Source organism: Acinonyx jubatus, chromosome E4, assembly GCF_027475565.1.
Source record: "Acinonyx jubatus isolate Ajub_Pintada_27869175 chromosome E4, VMU_Ajub_asm_v1.0, whole genome shotgun sequence".
Taxonomy (NCBI): domain Eukaryota; kingdom Metazoa; phylum Chordata; class Mammalia; order Carnivora; family Felidae; genus Acinonyx; species Acinonyx jubatus.
Genome location: NC_069395.1, coordinates 66,032,790 through 66,051,248, shown reverse-complemented (window position 1 = coordinate 66,051,248; position 18,459 = coordinate 66,032,790). Strand labels below are relative to the sequence as shown.

The window sequence follows — 18,459 nt, the reverse complement described above, 5'->3', positions numbered from 1 at the left end:
TTCTGCAGGGAAAAAATAACATTAACACATGTGAATCGACATTTGAACAGAAACTTTTCTTTCCTCCTGTTTAAAGGTATTTTGTCAGACTGTAGGCTTGTCTTTTTGGTTTTTCTTTTCTTAAGTTTATTTTGAGAGAGTATCCCAAGCAGGCTCCATGCTGTCAGAGCAGAGCCCAGCGTGGGGCTTGATGACTTCACAAGCGAAACACATTTATAACAAACTTACTGTGCCTTTTCCCATTACCAAATCACATAAACTTGCCGTTACTCTCATTCTGGAGTCTGAGCCGGGTCCCGGGCCTCCCAGCTTCCCGTAGACCAGTGGCAACCGGAGACACACGGGCTGCGGCGCGGGAAGGACGGGAGAGCCCAGCACCGGCGCGGGGGGGGCAGAAGGTGGCCGGCGTCCGCCGAGGCCCAGAGTCACAAGACCGGGTTCAACGGAGAAGGGCCGGGTTAGGAAAGCAGAGACAGAAGAGCACAGTCGGGGGAGACTTGCGACAAGTGATGGGAAACTATTTCAGGTTCAAAGGCGTCTGAAGCAAGTTAGGTTTGTGGTATCAACAAGCGGACTTGAGTTTACGCGGAAGACCCAGAACGGCCCACACGATCCTGGAGGTGAAAAAGTCAGAGGACAGACAGCATCTGACCTCAGGACTTAGGGTCCAGCTACGGCCATGGAGACGGTGTGGGGCTGGGAGGACAGACCGCTAAACAGAGCAGCACACAGATCAGAAACACAGCCGCCATTGACTGATGTCTGACAAAGGGGCAAAGGTGACATACGGGAGAAAAACCAATCTTCAGGGTGCCTGGGTGGCTCAGTTGGTGAAGCGTCTGGCTCTTGATTTCGGCTCAGGTCATCACCTCGCGGCTCATGAGTTCAAGCCCTGCATCTGCGCCGTCGGCGACAGTCTGCTTGGATCTCTCTCTCCCTCTCGCACCCTCCCCTCCCCCACCTCAAAATAAAAAAACACAAAACCAAACAAAAAAAGAATTTTCAACGAGTGGTGCTGGAATAACGGACAGCAGCACACAAAAATCAATGCAGGCACTCTGCACCCTTTACAAAACTTAACCTAAAATGGACCGCAGACTTAAGTGTAAAAGACGTACCCGGAGAACAGACACGAATCAGGGCAGGATTGTTCTGTCCCAGCACAGGACACGGGAGAGAAATCTAGCGGACCTTGGCATGGCGATGGTGTTCCCATGCAACACGACCCGGAAAAGAAAGAATCCGTTAATTAGCCGGACTTCCTAAAACCGGAAACTTCTGCCCTGTGACAACCAAGAGGATGAGAGAAGGCAAGCCGGGACGAGAGATCTGCAGAAGACCCCTGATAGATGACGGCTCTCCTGGATCTACGAAGAACTCTAAAATCCAATGATCACAGGACAAATGACAAAGGGGGAAATATCCAGCGTCCTCATGGGAGCAGAGCTGCAGACGGCAAGGAGCACAGGATGACATGCTCTGCGTCACGGCGCCAGGGGACTGCAAATTAAAACAGGACACCTCTCCGCACCCATCAGAACGGGCCTGACCCACAGCAGGGACACCCCCGAGGGCTGGGAAGGAGTCACCCCCTCGCTGCCGGTGGCATGCAGAATGGTGCAGCCGCCCCGGGAGGGTTTGCTGGCTTCTTAGAAAAGTAAACAGACTTTTACCGTATGATGCAGGAATCACGCTCCCTGGTTATTTACCCAAACGAGCTGAAGACACGTCCACACAGACAACTGCACGTGGACGTTTACAGTGGTTTCGTGGTTTCCCAAACCTGGAAACAACCAAAATGTCCTTCTGCAGGCGAGCGGACAACCCACGGTCCATGTAGACAACGGAGTATTATTCAGCGCTAAGAAGAAATGGGCTATCAAGCCATGAAGAGACGTGGCAGAATCTGAAACGCACATTTTTTTTTTTGTTTATTTACATAGAGAAAGCGTGCGCACGCGGACACACAAGCCAAAATCAAGCGCTTGACGCTTAACGACTAGGCCACCCAGGTGCCCCTGAAACGTACTTTTCTTTCTCTTTTTGAAACATTTATTTATTTTTGACAGAGGGACAAAGCACGAGCAGGGGCGGGGCAGAGAGAGAGGGAGACACAGAATCTGAAGCAGGCTCCGGGCTCCCAGCTGTCAGCACAGAGCCCGAGGTGGGCGTCGAACCCACGAACCATGAGATCACGACCTGAGCCAAAGGCAGGCGTTTAACCACTGAGCCACCCAGGCACCCCTGAAATGCACGTTTCAGAGTGAAAGAGGCCAACTTGAAAAGACTACATGCTGTGTGATTCCAACACTTGACACTTGAACAACGCGGGAGTTGGGGCGCGGACCTCCTCGTGCACTGAAAACCTGTAACTTTTGATTCTCCTCAAAAGGTAACTACCAACAGCCTACTGCTCCTAGCCAACAGTTGATCAACACCTAGTCTTCCGTGGATTTGTGCATATTAAATACCGTCCTCACAATAAAGTAAACCACACACGAGAACACGTTATTAAGAAAACCATGCAGGGGGTGCCTGGGCAGCTCACTCGGTTGAGATTCGACTCCTGTCGTGATTTCATAGTGACGGCTCCTGAATTCAAGCCCGGGGCTGACAGGGAGGAGCCTGCTTGGGATTCTCTCTCCCCATCTCTCTCCGCCCCTCCCCGACTCATGAATTCTCTCTCAAAAATAAATAATTAAAAAAAAAAAAAAAAAAAAAAAAAAAGGAAAACGTTACGGAAAAGGAAAAACGTTTATGGTACCATACTAAATTTTATCGAGGAAGATCCACGTACAAGTGGGCCTGCACGGTTCAAACCCACGTTAAGGGACAACTGTATACCGTCCAGACCCATAAAATGCACATCACCAGTGAGCGAGCTCTTGATGTAGACTATGGACTTTGGGTGATAGCGAGGTGTCAACATAGGGAGAGGCTGTGGCCAACACGCGGGCGCAAGAGGTCAACGGGAACGCTCTGCACCCCTGCATAACTTTGCTGCAAACCTAAACCCGCGCTAAAAAAAAAGGCTGATGAGAAACAAAACGGCAACGAGAAAAGAAAAAGCTACCTTTCCCGGGAGGCTGGCTGGCTCAGTCACCAAGCGTGTGACTCTTGACCTCGAGGTTGTGGGTGGGTTCGGGACCCATGACGGATATGCAGATTACTTAAAATCTTAAACACACACACACACACACACACCCACCCCAAAAAGAAAAGCTCCATTTCCAGCATCGTGAAAAGTCAAATACCCCGCCACGGGACAATCCCAAGTCACCAAAGTGCCCCTGAAATAACACACTGGCATCATGTTCTCCACACACGCACGTCTGAAAAGGAGGGGGGGCGGGGGTGGGGTGGGGAGCAGCTAAAGGGCTCAATTCTTTGCTCTCCCAGAAAAGGTCCCGGGGAAGCTCCTGAGTTGGGGCTGGGGGACTAGACCCGCTGCCTTCCTGGTCCGTACGCACCTGTCACCCCTCCAGCCTCTGCGGTCTTCTTGACTTTCTGCTGGTCGTCCCACCTGAGCTCGGAGAACCCATCCACCTCTACGTCAGGGTGCCGGATGGAGTGGCCGACCTTCCAGAAGCAGGAGAAGTGGTACCAGTGTGGGACTTTTCCATCGAACATGGGCGACTAGGAGAGAGGCAGAGAGAGAGGTGAGCCAGCAGCCGACCCCGACCCCGCCGACGCCCAGGCCTCAGCAGCCGAGGTTCCTGTTCTTAAAAAGGAGGACAGCCGTGCCATGTTCTCCACATCACACACAAAGTGGGAAACGCAGCATCCCTGGAGATCCTCCCGAACCGCCTGGAAGACTGCTGCCTTTCGGCGCTGAGGCTGTACTCTCTGGATGAGGGACCCCGCTCTGCGGCCCGACCCCACCTCTCCGTGCCTGCCGGGGAAGCCAGCTGCCACCCCACTCAGGCCTGGACTCAAAGGGCCCGTGTGGCCCAGAAAGGGCTCTTCTAGCACCTCTGCAGTTGGAATAATGAGAACAAGTCGCAGATCGTGCGCAGAGAAGGGAAAATGTGTCAGGAAACAGTGTCAGGCTGGCAGCAGGCGCAGCGAGGGGAGTGGAATGAACGGACTTCTCTGAGGGAGGATCAGGGGACAGAAGCCCCTGGCCCCCCCCCCCCCCCCCCCCGGCCTTCAGTATGCGGGAACTGCAGATCCTGTCACGGGGAAGCTGCTTCCCTGCTTGTGGTGGCTTCCCGATGCTTCGGGCTCCGGGCGTCCCAGAGCGACGCGACAGCATCAGGCCCCCTGCCCCAGAGCCCGAGCTGTCCGGCCTGACGGAGCGGGTGTGGACGGGGGCCAGGCAGAGCGGGACTAATGCTGGCATTTACTGGGTCCCTGGCGCCGTGCACAGGCCGTCCTCTGGGTAGAAGCAGCACCCCCGTCCGCAGATGTCTGGGGGGAGCGGCACACAGGTGGCAAGTGCCTCAGCCCCGCTCGAACCTGACACTAAGGTCCTTCCGCCACGCCATTCACTCGGCAGGAAGAGCTACTAAAAACGCACAAACGGTTCTGACCAAAGTGAGGGAGGCCCCAACCACCTGCTCTTATAGAAGATAAAGCCAAATGCCATGCGGGTGGAAAAAAATAAAAATAAAACAGCATCAAAAATAAATACCACATAGAAATTTTCGGATGAAGCTGTCGGACAGGGGAAACATTCTGGAAAAGCAGAGACAAGTTCTCCCAAGCAGCCCCCCACCCCCCACCCCGGGGGAGTGGCCTCACAGTGTCACAGATTCAGACAGAAGGTTCTCACCAGGGCACGCCAAGGGCTCTGGAGCAAGCAGCCTTGTGTGCAGCACATCGCTGTCCTCTGGGCCCAGATGCCCCACGGCCCTACTCGGTAGGCCCCCACCTCCTCAGGCCCCCGGAAGGCTTTTCCCCAGCTCCCCGCAGGTCAGGGTGAGTATTCGGTCAATGCCCCTGTCCTGCACCAGGTAGGAACACCTCACGTCCGGAGGGGAGACCGAGGAGGGCAGGGAGAATTCCTGCTAAGGAAGAGATGGCCTCCAAACCCAACAAAAGGCCCTGGAGAACGGACTTGTGTTCTGGGTCTCAAGGCTCCACCAAAGTAGCCGACACACCCAGCAGCGTCCAGCCACCGTGCCTGCACATCGCAGTGGCTTCCACGTGGCTCCTCGGGCCCCGGTGCCCCTTGTCTAGCCTCCTCTGCAATGCTGGGTCACATTCACGCAAAGGAGGCAGGTGGCCCACTGCCTTCGCCCCGCACCGAACACGCGTGGCATTTTTTCCCCAGCTCTGGTGGGGCCCCACACCTGCCCCCTAACCTTGGTCTGGGGGCCGTGTCCCAACCACCGACGCAGCGTGGGGTGACCGAGAGGTGCAGCCCAAGGGTGTGCTCACAGCACTAGCTTGAGGAGAGAGGGGGTTTGTGGGGGCTCCCATCCTTCCTTGAGAGGAAGGACCCCTAATCAAAGCAAGGCTTCACCCTAGAACTTGGGACCGATGAGGACACGGCAGGAAGGGAACCAGAACAAGGTCACCAGACGGTGCTTCCACTTGGCAGCCCTGAGAGGCAGCATCTGTGTACCCAGAAAACACTGAGCACCTCCCGAGTACCAAGGTCCTCACTGGGCCCCTCTGCTTCCATCTGCACATTGCAGGCCAGAGTGCTGCCTGCCACCCCACACACAGCACAGAACGACACAGCGTGTGTGACCCGCGGTTTGCTCCAGCCCAACACAGGACGAGGAGCCCGGCACAGCCCTTTCCCTGTCCAAAGCACCCCCCCCTCCCCGATGGCTGAGAGGCCCAGTGGATCCCCGGAGCTTGTCTCAGGGCCCACCACCTAAGGTATTGGGTATCTGATAACAATCCTCCCATACAAATGGAAAAGAAAAGTATTGAAATCCAAGTGGGAGAAGAATGACTTCTTTCTTTCTGACCTCCACCAGCTCGGCCTACAAGACCAGACTTTCCATTCTGAATTAAAACTCCACCCCCAGTTACAGTCCCAGAAAACCACTTACATTTAATAATTATTTCTTTCGCCATCAAGGGCCCAGAATGCTAAATTTTATTTGGTCCAGGAATCAGTTCCTCCGTAGGGCCATCCCCCACTCCCCCAGATGCAGGAACCCTCCTTTGTACCCAACAGCGTTGCTCAAGCTTTACACTGGCTGTCCTAAGGTCTTAGGTCTGTCCTTCCCTATTGGACAGGGTCCTCTCTGGCTGAGTATAGAGAAGCCTACGAATGTCCTTTTCTCGGAATGAAATTTAAACACGCACAATGGACCACATGGGCTCACAAGAGAAACCGATTAGGCTGAAGTAATCATCAAAACACAGAAATTCAGTGGGATACAGTGAGCTTCAAAGCATTAAATAACAAGATTTAGCACCTACTCTCCCAACTGCAGTAACTTTGAATACTGATGAGCATAACGGGTTATTTTGAGAAATCCCCAACAAACGTAAAGTGACATAAAAATATCTATATTAGTATTACTGCTGGTGACAAAAACCCACAGGTACAGATTTTACTTTTACTTTGCTGCTTATATACACAATTAGGAGATAAGGAATCTTATCTAGCGTTAGTAACCGCTAGAGATGTAAATTTCTTCCAGAGATGTAAATTTCTTCTTCAAACCCCCAGATCTCCCAAGAGCCCCTTTGCGGTGAGGGAGCTTCTTCTTTAGATTGTTTGTAAAATGTTAATTCCCATGTAGTTAACACCGTTATGGGAGGAAGCTTAAGATCAGGCAGCCCCTACATTCAGGTTTAAAATCAGAGAGCCTCCGTGGGAGATAATGCTTTCCAAACGGCAGGCCTCGTCTGCTTTTCCAGTCTCAACTTCCTGCCCCTTCGGTGCGTAAGAAATGCTGACCAAGCTCCCACCCAGGGACTCCATGCTAGTGCACAGCCCTCTGGGGTGGTACGCGCCCCAGTACGGCAGGGTTTGTTTACCAGTCATCTTTCGCTTAACCAAACTGGTGACTGCCAAGGAAGGGGGTGGGGTGGTGGTCTCTCCCTTTGCCCCTAGGACCTAACCCGGTGATGCTCCGTGTTCACTGAATGCTTACGCACGGGGCGGCAGGCCCTGAGGGTACGATGACAACACAGCCTCTATCTGGACGTACCCATCCTTCTCCAACTGGTTAAGTACTGAAAACCCAGCGAAGACTATCTGGTTGATCCTAAAACACGCTGCTGCCTCACCGCAGGGAAGGAAAATCAAGTTACCTGGACCGTGAGCACTGAATACAGCTACCAGAAGGTTCATGTTGGAGGGGAGGAGGGCAGGGACAACCAGCATATTGGGGGCCGGGGGATTTGGGAGCTCCCCCCCCGCAACCACGCCGTGGCAGGGGCTTTAGGTCATACACCCCGGGGGCATCCCCCACGTGCCCAGAAGCCTCGAGGGGCGAGGGGCACCCCTGCAGCCACTCTTACTCAAAAGAGACAGCTGGAAAGGCCTCAGGAAGAGAGCGCGCCTGTGAACGTGGAAAGTTTGGGGGAAATACGATTTCAAACCACGAATGAGGCCAAAAGTGAATGCAGTTTCCGGAAAGGACACGGACTCGCATAGTTTTGCACAATTAAGAAAAAACCGAGAGTGAGCGAGTGTTGAAACGACACCGAAAACCAGATTAAACGAATCCTTACACGCCAGTCGCCATCACCAACGGAGGACAAAAACCTTCCAGCACGAGGTGGGTCAGAACCGGACCGGCTCCAAAAGCCCACGCGTGCATTCCCCCGGCGGATGGCAGGGAGACGAGGAACCCCCCCCCCCGCCCCCCCGCCCCCGAAGCAGAGCTACGCGGCCCCCAGCTCTGCAGAGCGGAGGGCACCGCCTGCCCCGCCCCGGGGCAGGCTTTCGCGGGCGGGCGGGCCCCTGCGGGCAGCCCCTCCCCCTCGGGTCCCCCTCCCCCTCCGGACCCCCCCCAACGGCGCGCACAAAGCGCCGCGCGCACCTGCACCATGATGGCCATGCGCAGCGAGTCCTTGGGGATGCTCTCGCTGCATTTCTTGCAGGACGCGCGCCCGCTCTTGGCGTACTCGACCCGGTAGAGCTTGTCCGAGGACGCCGCCATCGTCCCTGCGCACCGCCGCCGCCGCTCCGGGAGCCCCGCGCCGCGACCTACACCCGCCGCCGCCCGCTCCCCGCTCCCCGCAGGCGCCCAAGCGCCGGGAGCCGCCGCCGACCACGCCGCCTCCGCCGCTCCCCGCCGGACTGCTGACGCCGCGCCACGGGCACGCCCCCCGCGCACGCGTCCTCGGGGCGGGGCCAACGCGCGCGCATCCTCGGGCACGCCTCTCCGCGCACGCGTCCTCGGGGCGGGGCCGCCGCGCACGCGTCTTCGGGGCACGCCTCCCCCCCCCCCCCCCCCCACCGCCGCGCGCGCCCTCTGCCGGCCGGAGGGGCGGTGTTTCCCCGGTGCCGGCGGCTGCGCCTGCCCGGCGGGCGGAGGCTGCGGGCAAGGGGCGGGGCGTGGAGCTCTCTCCGCTTCCAGCCCGTCCGTCCCCGGGGTGGAGGGGCTGGCCTGCTTCCGCCGCGAGCTCTGCCCGGGTGCCCCTGCTAGTAAGAGCTCCCCAGTGCCCTGGGGACTGTCCCCGAGCGCCGGGGCCCAAGCGGACCGGCGCCGGCACCGCATCGCGAATCGGGTGCACGGATTCACCTCGCAGGTGTTTTCGCGCACCTGGCAGGTAGGCTCCTCGCCCCTCGAAGTTGCCGTCATTAGAGGACCTGCTGCTATAGAACTCTTTTTACGTTTCTGTTTCAATCCTATTTTGTGATTTTATTTTTACTTTGTATTTTATCTTATTTTATATTTTAATTTCATTTTATTTTATTATAATCCTATGCATTTTATTGTAGCCATATAAAACATCACAGTAGCTGGGGCACCTGGCTGGCTGGATTGGAAAAGCGTGGGACGCTTGACCTCAGGGTCGTGAGTTCGAGCCCCACGTGGGCGTGGAGCCTACTTTAAAAACATAAATAATAAAAATAAAACATTGTAGTCCTACGTGCGGTATCTGAGAATACTCAGTTCTGCTAGGGCAGACGCGAAAAATGAACAGGACCGATGAAACTCATGAAGCGTGGTCCGCATGGAGAAGAAGCAAGCTAGCAGCTTAAGATACTTGATGTTGAGCAGGCAGGTAGGTTGCGAGGCATAGGGAAGAATCTTAGGTATGGCGAAGGTAAATAGAATAATTGGGTTCTGCGATGGAACAAATCAAATAATTAGAGAGTAACCAAATCGAAAGACGTGATCGTTCCACTTCCGGGTTCGCCCCTTGGTGCTCACATGCTCCCGTTGTGGCCCCATCGGCGCTGCCCAAGAATTGCAGGTAAAACGCTTGTCTGTTCAGCAGGCTACTTGTGACCCGCCGCGCTTGTCCGTGTCTCTGTGAGTGGGCTCCAGGCTCTCCGTGGAGGGGCTTTGAGCATTCTCAGCCCCGGGATTCGTAACCCCACTGCCTGGCTGGCTGATGCAGCGGGAAGAGAAACATACCCACACTGCGTGACCCAGGTTCAGATGGCGTGCTCGCCTGCCTTGCTGGACTCTGTGTGTGTGATCTACCTGGTCTTGAGGCTCTTTCTACAGGAAGGTTAAATCAGGCGTTTCAAGTTGATTCAAGGAACCCTGTAGCTCAAGCGTCGTACTTTGGTCTGTGTGGCTTTCTCTCCCGTGACTTCCGGGATAGCTCGCCCGATAGCGGTGCCCGTGAACTTCGCTGGGCGGTGTAGGGCTCCTGGGCGCACTCGAAGGTCAGGAATTCCTGTCCTGGGGCCCAAAGGAGAGCGAGCCATATCCGACTGCTTGCTCAGCGTTTTGGCTTGGGTGTCTTAACGTGCTTCTCCAGTGATGTCCAAAACCTCCCCGTGAGCAGCCCACTCAGGATGAGGCCCCGGTTCTCCCGCTGCTTACTCCAGACACCTTGACCCTTCTCTTCTGTCCCACACCCAACCCGTCACCAAATTCTAACTTCTGACTCCAGTGGTTTCTTCTATTTTTAATGTTCCGCTACCTGTGCACCTGCTGCCTCCCACTCTCTACCTTCTCAGCTGCATAGGGAGAGGGGAGGCTCTGTCCTCCTGGCCTCTCCGGCTGCCACCCCCTGGCTCTGAGGGGGGGTGGTGTCGCAGGGTCACTTCCCGGTGCCTCGCAGGGGCTCGGACTCATGGAGCATGAGATCATGACCTGAGCCGAAGTCAGACGCTTAACCGACTGAGCCACCCAGGCGCCCCTATTTTGCTGAGTGGTGCCATGCACTCACAAATATTTGTTGAGTGAATGAATGAGTGAGTGAATGAACGAATCCCTCACTTGGCATGTCCTCTACACAGACTGTTTCATAATAACATTCCTTCACGCTTAAATAGATTGTCATTCTTTACAAAAGGCGTTCATAAACATTGTTTCCTCCTTACTATAATGCTCCATAAAGCTAGGTTTAAAAAACCCTAATAACAGATGGTATTTACTTGGAAGCATTCAGTCTGTCCACAAAACAGCTGCCACTCCCCCTCCCCCAATCGGTAAACAGAACAACAATTATTTCCTATAAGCTTCAGGAGAAGAAAGTTGGAAGCCGCCATGCGGTCAGGTATAACAAACCAGGTATAGCTAATTTGCACCAACAAGAACCTGCCTTGAAGGCCGATGCTGATTCACAGCCCGAACGCTATGCCCGGTAAGGTTGGCGGCTATCGAAAATACCACCGGGGGGTGCCTGGGTGGCTCGGTCGGTTAAGCGTCCGACTTCGGCTCAGGTCATGATCTCGCGGTCCGTGAGTTCTAGCCCCACGTCGGGCTCTGTGCTGACAGCTCAGAGCCTGGAGCCCGCTTCGGATTCTGTGTCTCCCTCTCTGCCCCTCCCCTGCTTGCGCATTCTCTCTCTGTCTCTCTCTCTCTCAAATATAAATCAACATTAAACAAACAGACAAAAAGAACACTCTGGGGGGCGCCTGGCTTGCTCCTTCCGGCAAGTTTGCACAGAGCACCTGTGATGACATTCTCCTGTGGTCTCCTGTGGTCTCCTCCCCCACGTATGGGGGTTTCTCCCCAACAAGGAGAAGAATCAGCCCCCAACCCCGGGCAGGACTCAGCTGCCCTTCGGACTCTCTCTGCTTCTGTTTGGGACATCTTTGTCGTAGGAAAGTGACTTCTGGCACACGGAGGTCACCACTACAGTGTTTCCCGACCTGCCTTTCTTGTGTTTTCTTCCACGGTGGGGACGAAGGATCTTCTCAGTTTTGCTTAAGACATTCCAGGTAAGAACTCTGATGAAACCATCGTGGGTCAGAGGCCCCCTCCTGGACCCACCAACAGTGACCGAGAGGTCCGGGAGCTGTATTACGGCCATGTGGGTGGGGCGAGGGGGGTCCCCCAGAAAAGAAGGTGCCAGGCAGACAGTAGTCATTCCAGTTTGCCTCACGAGAGACTGACAGCTGGTGGCCTGAAGGCCAAATTCAAACACGCAGTATTGTCTCGATCAGGTTTAGAATGGTTTGAAACCATTTGTTAACATTTCAAAATGTGGATATTTTTCATAAATGTCTGGATTTCTTCTGTGTTTTTTTTAATGTTTATTTTTGAGATAGAGAGTAAGAGAGAGAGCAAGGGAGGGGCAGAGAGAGAGGGAGACACAGAATCCAAAGCAGGCTCCAGGCTCTGAGCTGTCCGCACAGAGCCCAATGCGGGGCTCGAACCCACGAACTGTGAGATCGTGACCTGAGCTGAAGTCGGACGCTCAACGGACTGAGCCACCCAGGCACCCCTGCGTTTCTGTTTTCACCTGAAAAATGTCGAACTGTGGGAACATTGGGCCCTGTGTTCTCACACGGGAACGTGGCTGGAGCCCAATGGGGGCTGCTCATTAACAACCGGGTCCTCAGCACCCCCCCCCACCTCTCCCTACGTCCCTGTTGTAATTGTCCGCTGCTGTCCCCCACCCCTACTTACATCTCTGCGTTGTCACATTTTATTTCTTTCCAGTGTGTATTTAAAGCTACATCCCTTATCCTTTAATCAACCATCCAAAACGATGGGGCGGAAGACAACAAAAATCCTTTCTGGGGGCTGGCTGGGCTCAACCACAGGTGCCTGTCACTCAGGCTCTGGGGGGCTGCAGTCGCAGGGGGGTTGGAGTCCTGTCCGAGTCTTCTTCCTGTGGGGGCTGCCTCTGGCCCCGGACAGGTGGTTTCTCCTGGCGGCCTCAGGACAGACTCCGTCGCTGTGCCCCATGCTCTGCCTTCTTCCTTCCCTTCAGCCCCATCCTTTCCAGGAGCTGTTCTCATTTTCAGAGGAGAGAACGGAGACCTGGTGGGGGGGGGGGGGACACGCCCAAGGTCACCCAGTATGGAGCCTGGAGCACCGAGCCCAGCCTTTCTCTGCAGATCACAGAGCCCCTCCCCCCGGGTCTCGCTCTCCCTCGTCTTCCCCACCGTCTGTGCGAAAGCGGGGGTCTCCCGCGCCCCTTCTGTACCGTGTCCAGAGCTGGCTCCCCTCGGCAGGAACTGTATCACCCAACTTTTCTTTCTCTACGCCGGCTTGGTGTCTGATATTTAGGTGACCCTCAGAGAAGAATTATCTGAATTTTTTAGGTGTCTGTGGCTCTCAGTTTTCTGTCTGGCTCCAAAAGGAACCCAATTCCTGGGGTGGTGTGGGGACGGGGGTGGGGGATTGCTGAGCAGGAGACCGGGAACCTGTCCCCACGAGCTTGGCTGTCCACTGTCCCAGCCAGGCCCACGGAACCTGCTGTCTTGCAGGGGGAGGGGGCGCGAGAGACAGAGTCTGGATGACCTTAAGGAATTTACTGTGATTTTCCTTCGATCAGTATAAACAACAGAAACGAGCAGAAAAGATTAAGTGATGTGCACATAAACAGAATAAAGAGTGAGAATCTTTCCTCCTGTCCGTCCCTCCCGTTCCTACATTCGAGAGGTCACCCCTGTGACCGTATTGTTTGACCTGTGTCCTGCAAGTCTCTTCCTTCCCGTCCCCCCCCCCCCACACACAGAGTTTGAGATCCTATGATGGACACACTGTACCCTAATTTGCTTTAATATCCCAGAGGCATCTCTTCCTGTCAGAAATAGGGGACACGTCGTTCATTTTAACGCCGTGTGCAAATTCATAATACAGATGAACTACACTTCTGTTGGTTTGTTGGTGTGCTGGGAAGGATGGGATGTTATCTGCATGCGTGTTATTCATACAGGGTTTTCATAGTTCACACGCGATAGACACGTCCTTTTTGTGAAATGCTCGGATCTGCTCTGTCCGATGCAGCAGCCATGGGAACGGCCACTACAGAGCCCGGAGGGGTGATGGGACTGAGAGGACGTGTACAGTGAGTGGGTAAATGCACATCGGATGTCTGAAGACTTGGCACAAAAAAAATGAAGGGAAATAGTTCGTTAGTAATTTCTTTAGCTTGCTCCAGGCTCCGAGCTGTCACCACGGAGCCCGACCTGGGGATCGAACCCACAAACCGCGAGATCACGACTTGAGCCGAAGTCGGACGCTTAACCGACTGAGCCACCCAGGCGCCCCAATGTGTATATTTAGAGCTACATCCATGATCCTGAGTTATGCTCTGACCACATTGTTCAGATTTGTAGGTGCATTCTACTTGGTTGTTGAAAGAAAGTTATTCTATTTCCATAAACATTGTAATTGCAAAATAAAATTGCTTGTAATTATGCAAGCAATACATGATTATCGTTTGGTTGTTAAAATAGAGACAGTTTGTGAGTTCGTGCCCCGCCTTGGGCTCACTGCTGTCAGTCTGTCAGCCCAAAGCTTGCTTTGGATCCTCTGTCCCCCGCTCTCTGACTCTCCCCTGCTTGCGATCTTCCAAAAATATATAAACATATATTTTAAAAACCCCCAAAAAACAAAAAAGAAGTGGGGCACCTGAGTGGCTCAGTCAGTTGTGTCCAACTCTTGATTTTGGCTCAGGTCATGATCTCACGATGGGCAAATTCGAGCCCCACATCTGGCTCTGCACTGATGGCACAGAGCCTGCTTGGGATTCTCTCTCTCTGCCCCTTCCCCGTGCTATCTCTTTCTCTCTCTCTCTCTCAAAAAAAAAAAAAAAAAAGGAAGCAAGCTGTAGACTGGGTGAGTGTATTTGCAACAGGTGCATCTGACAAAGAATTTGAACCGATAAAACCTTACAAAACCCTGCCACAAATCGATACCAAACAAACGAGCCACCCAATAAAAAGTGAGTGAAAGACTTGAACAGACAGCTCGGGCCGGTAAGCACATGGGAGGAGCTCAGCACCGGGAGTCAGCAGGAAACACGAATTAAACCCAGTAGCTGGGCTACTCTTTCACCCCTGCTGGAGCGGTTACGCCGGAGAAGACCGTGAGGACGTGGAGTAAATCGAGCTTTCCACGCTGCCGGTGGGATCATGAAACGGAGCAACCCCTCCAGAGAAGTGTGTGGCGCTTGCATACAAAGTCGTGTGCGTATCTGCGCCACGATCCAGGACTTCCGTTCCTAGGTGCCCCGGAATCAGGAAGACGTACTCCGTGAAAAGACTGTGAAGAATCACTGCGACTTTCTTCACGGCAGCCCGACACTGGACACAAACCACCTACCCATCGGCAGGATAACCGAGAAACCGTACTGTGGTCTCACCACGGGCTCCGCGAGGCCATAAAAAGCAACGACCTACGGATACATGCAACACTGTGGGTAAATCTTAAGCCGTGTTGAGTAAAAGAAACCAAATGCAAAACGTTCATACTGTACGATCCCCGATCCCCGTGGGAGAGGCTAGAATGAGGCAGGGAGACGGAGGATGGCTTGGGAGGGGCATGTCGCAACTTTCTCAGGCAACGGAAACGTTCTAGATCTTGTTTTGGGTTGTGGTAACCTGGATGTTTACCATTGCCAAAACTCACCAGACTGATGATCTCGCGGTTCGTGAGTTCAAGCCCCACATGGGCTCTGAGCTGACCGTGCGGAGCCTGCTTGGGATTCTCTCCCTCTCTCTCTGCTCCTCCCCACCCCCCAAATAAATAAACTTAAAAAAAGAATACGCGAATACGCTTTAAAAAAAAAAGACTGATATTCCGTTTTGTGTGTGTGTGTATATGCATATATATGTATATACATATATCACCTTTCCTTTGTTTATCCATCGATGGATTGTTTCCACCTTTCAGCTGTCGTGAATAATGGGCCTATGAGCATAGGTGCACAAATAGCCATTTGAGGACCTGTTTCCGATTCTTTTGAGTAAATACCCACAGGCGGATCATATGGTGATTCTGTTTTGAAATTTTTGATGATTCACCGCACCGTTTTCCGCAGGAGTGGCACCATTTTCACAACGCCCAAAGGTTCCGTTATAGCCACATCTTTACCAACATTTGTTCTCCGTTTTTTTCTGATGGTTGTCCTCCTGATGGATGTGAGGTGGTATCCCATTGTGGTTTTGGTTTGCATTTCCCTTCCCAAATGATGAGTGATGTTGAGGCTCTTTTCATGTGCTTTTGGGCCACCAGGATGTCTTTGGAGAAATGTCTAGTCAAGTCCTTTGCCTGTTTTATAGTTGGGTTATTTGGTTTCTTCCTTTGTGGTTGGGTTGTGGGAGTTTTGTATTTACCTTCTGGATATGAACTAAACCCATTATCAAATGTGTGATTCGCACATATTTTCTCCCATTGCGTAGATTGCCAGCTCCGTGGATTGTGTCCTTTGACGCACAGAAGTTTTAACCTTTGATGTCATCCAATTTATCTGTTTTTCCTTTTGTCCCCTGTGCTTTTGGGTCATATCCAAGAAATCAGTCGCCATCAAATCCAACGTCAGGAAGCTTTCCGCTGTGTTTTCTTCTAAAAGTTTCATAGTCTTTGCTGTTACTTTTAGGTCTTTGATGTGTTTTGAGTTAATTTCTGTATACACAAAATACAATAAGTAAGGTAAGAGCCCGGCTGCATTCTTTGGCATGTGAATGCCCAGTTTCCCCAGCACCATTTGTCGAAGAGACTGTCCTTTTCGCATCGAATAGTCCTGTCGCCCTTGTTGAAGAGCCGTTGGCCACCGGCTCAAGGGTTTGATTTCTGGGCTCTATTCTGTTCCATCGGCCGATATGTGTGCCTTCCTGCTGGGACCACACTGTTTTGATTATTGTAGCTCTCTAATAAGTTTTGAGATCAGGCAGTGTAAGACCCGTAACTTTATTCTTCTCTTCCCAAAGTTGTTGAAACAAAACTCAGACAACCTGGCAGGACAGACCAAAAGATAAAAGAAGGTGCAAACAACGTCTTGACTGAAAAGGGGGTCCCCAGGGGTTTCCTGTCGAGCAGGTGAGCACAAGACACATGACAGGTAAGGCGCGAGGCGGGTGGGGACACAGCCTGGCCCGTGGCTGGGAAGAAGTCCGGGACAGATGTCTCCGGACACCTGCCAGTGTCTGCCGCGTTTCCATCTTGGGTCGTTGCTCTTCCTCAGCAGGAAGTGGCCTTTGCAGTAAAAATAACTGTGTCCTCACAAACCAAGAAACAGACTCTTAACTCTAGAGAGCACACTGACGGTGGTCGCCAGAGGGGAGGTGGTGGGGGATGGGTGGGCCAGTTGATGGGGATTAAGGAGGCCACTTGCCGTGATGAGCACGGGGTGATGTAGGGAAGTGTTGAATCACTTTACCTGAAGTGACTAGAACATGTCTGTTCCCTAACTGGAATTTCAATAAAAACTTAAAAAAAAAAAAAAAAAAAGATAGGGTTTACACTATTTCCCACTTTATAATTATTCTTCATACAAGTTTCTAGATGAATATTATATATTTCCATAAATTTTTTGTGTGTGTTTATTTTTGAGACAGAGACAGAGAGAGCGACAGAGCGCAAGCAGGGGAGGGGCGAGGAGAGAGGGAGACACAGAATCCGAAGCAGGCTCCAGGCTCTGAGCCATCAGCACAGAGCCCGACGCGGGGCTTGAACTCATGAACCGCGAGATCATGACCTGAGCTGAAGGCGGACGCTTAACCGACTGAGCCACGGTGCCCCATATCTTGGGTCGTTTTAAAAACCAAGGTGTGGAGGAGGAAGGAAGGGAGGCATCCCGATCACCTGAACACAGAACCCGAGCCCTCACTGGGTTTGACCATGTGTGGCTCTCGCGGGGTGGGTGGTCTTCAAACGTGGTGGCTCTGGGTTGTCTGCTCACGTGTGTCTTTGAGGTCGTCTGTATTTGTCTTTGGTTTTGTCTTCCACAGCCCGTGGCCGGGGATTGTGCGTGGGGAAGCAAGGGTGGGCGTGCGCTCCCGTGATGGGGGTCCTGGTGGGTTGTCTTCTGCCCGCGGGAGCCGCCGTCGCTCCCGGGCCCCCCACGCCGGATGTGCCCTCGTCACCTTGACTGTGGCCCGGGAGACAGCCCCCGCCCCGTGGTGTCTGGGCGTGCGGCTCCCCTAACCCTCTCCCACCTCCGTGGTGAACTTCTTCCCAAGCGTTTCGTGGGACCTTGCACGCACAGCCCGCCCTGCCTGCTGTGTGCCCTTGGAGACTCTCTGGGGTATTGGTCCCCCGGGTATGATCCCAGGTGCTGTCTGGACATCTTGGGGCCTCACAGGGTCTAACTGTGAGTTCCCGGGACCGCCCCCGACCCAGCAGGAAAGGCCCCCCCTCCCCCGCCTGGCTCCCCTGCCAGCTGGCCCCGCTGCACCCCAGCCCCCTGGACCTCAGTCTCGGTGTCACCTTCCTGCCAGCCTGAAAAATCACTCAACAAACCCATCGTCACCCTACCTTCTCACTACGGAACCTGCCCCCCCGGCTCCTGCTTGTCTACCCTGCCCCTGGTGCAGCCAGCGCGGCCCCTCAGGGCGGGCGGTGTGCCCTCCCCAGCGGTAAGTGTGGGTTGCCAACCTCAGCTGCCCTGTGTCCCGTTTGGCCCTGTCCTGCTTTTAGGGCAGGGATCCCTCCTTCACCCGCGGGTGAATAGGAGGTGATCGGAGCACAGTGATGGCAGGTACTCTTTCTCCTTTTCCCGTGTCGTATGGGTCTATCCGTGTACCTTAATCATGTATTCTCTGGGGAGCCTGGGGGGCTCAGTCAGATGAGCGTCCGGCTCTTGATTTCGGCTCAGGTCGTGATCTCACGGTTCATGGGATCGAGGCCCATGTCAGTCTCTGTGCTGACAGCTCAGAGCCTGCTTGGGATTTCTTCTCTCTCCCTTTCTCTCTCTCTCTCAAAATAAATAAACTTAAAAAACTGCATTTCTTCTCTGACTTCACAGGGACTTGGTATTTTAAATGACATGAGTATTTTAAATGACATGAGGTATTTTAAACGACATGTACTCAGTCTATCTCCCGGTAATTTCCTTGGTTTTTATTTACTATTATCATCATCATTATTATTGGGGGGGGAGGGGCAGAGAAAGAGGGAGAGAGAGAATCTCAAGCGGGCTCCAAGCTCGGCTCAGAGCCCGAGGTAGGGCTCG

At 53.6% G+C, this 18,459-nt stretch overlaps 1 protein-coding gene and 1 long non-coding RNA gene across 3 annotated transcripts in view; one reads left to right on the top strand and one right to left on the bottom strand.

Annotated features, from left to right (window-relative positions):
• Window positions 1-8,216, bottom strand: part of PARP1 (poly(ADP-ribose) polymerase 1) — a 37,939-nt gene extending 29,723 nt beyond the window's left edge. For both annotated transcript variants that reach the window (XM_027046450.2, XM_027046451.2), the window contains exons 1-2: window positions 7,959-8,216; window positions 3,471-3,636 (exon numbers count right to left, since the gene is read on the bottom strand). In XM_027046450.2, coding sequence (XP_026902251.1) covers window positions 3,471-3,636; window positions 7,959-8,078 — 286 coding nt within the window. In that variant the 5' untranslated portion in view covers window positions 8,079-8,216. The remainder of the gene's footprint in view (window positions 1-3,470; window positions 3,637-7,958) is intronic.
• Window positions 8,217-15,840: 7,624 nt separating this feature from the next.
• Window positions 15,841-18,204, top strand: LOC128313115 (uncharacterized). Its single transcript, XR_008293355.1, has 2 exons — window positions 15,841-16,325; window positions 17,237-18,204. It is a non-coding gene; the product is annotated as an uncharacterized LOC128313115 (long non-coding RNA).
• Window positions 18,205-18,459: the final 255 nt, after the last annotated feature.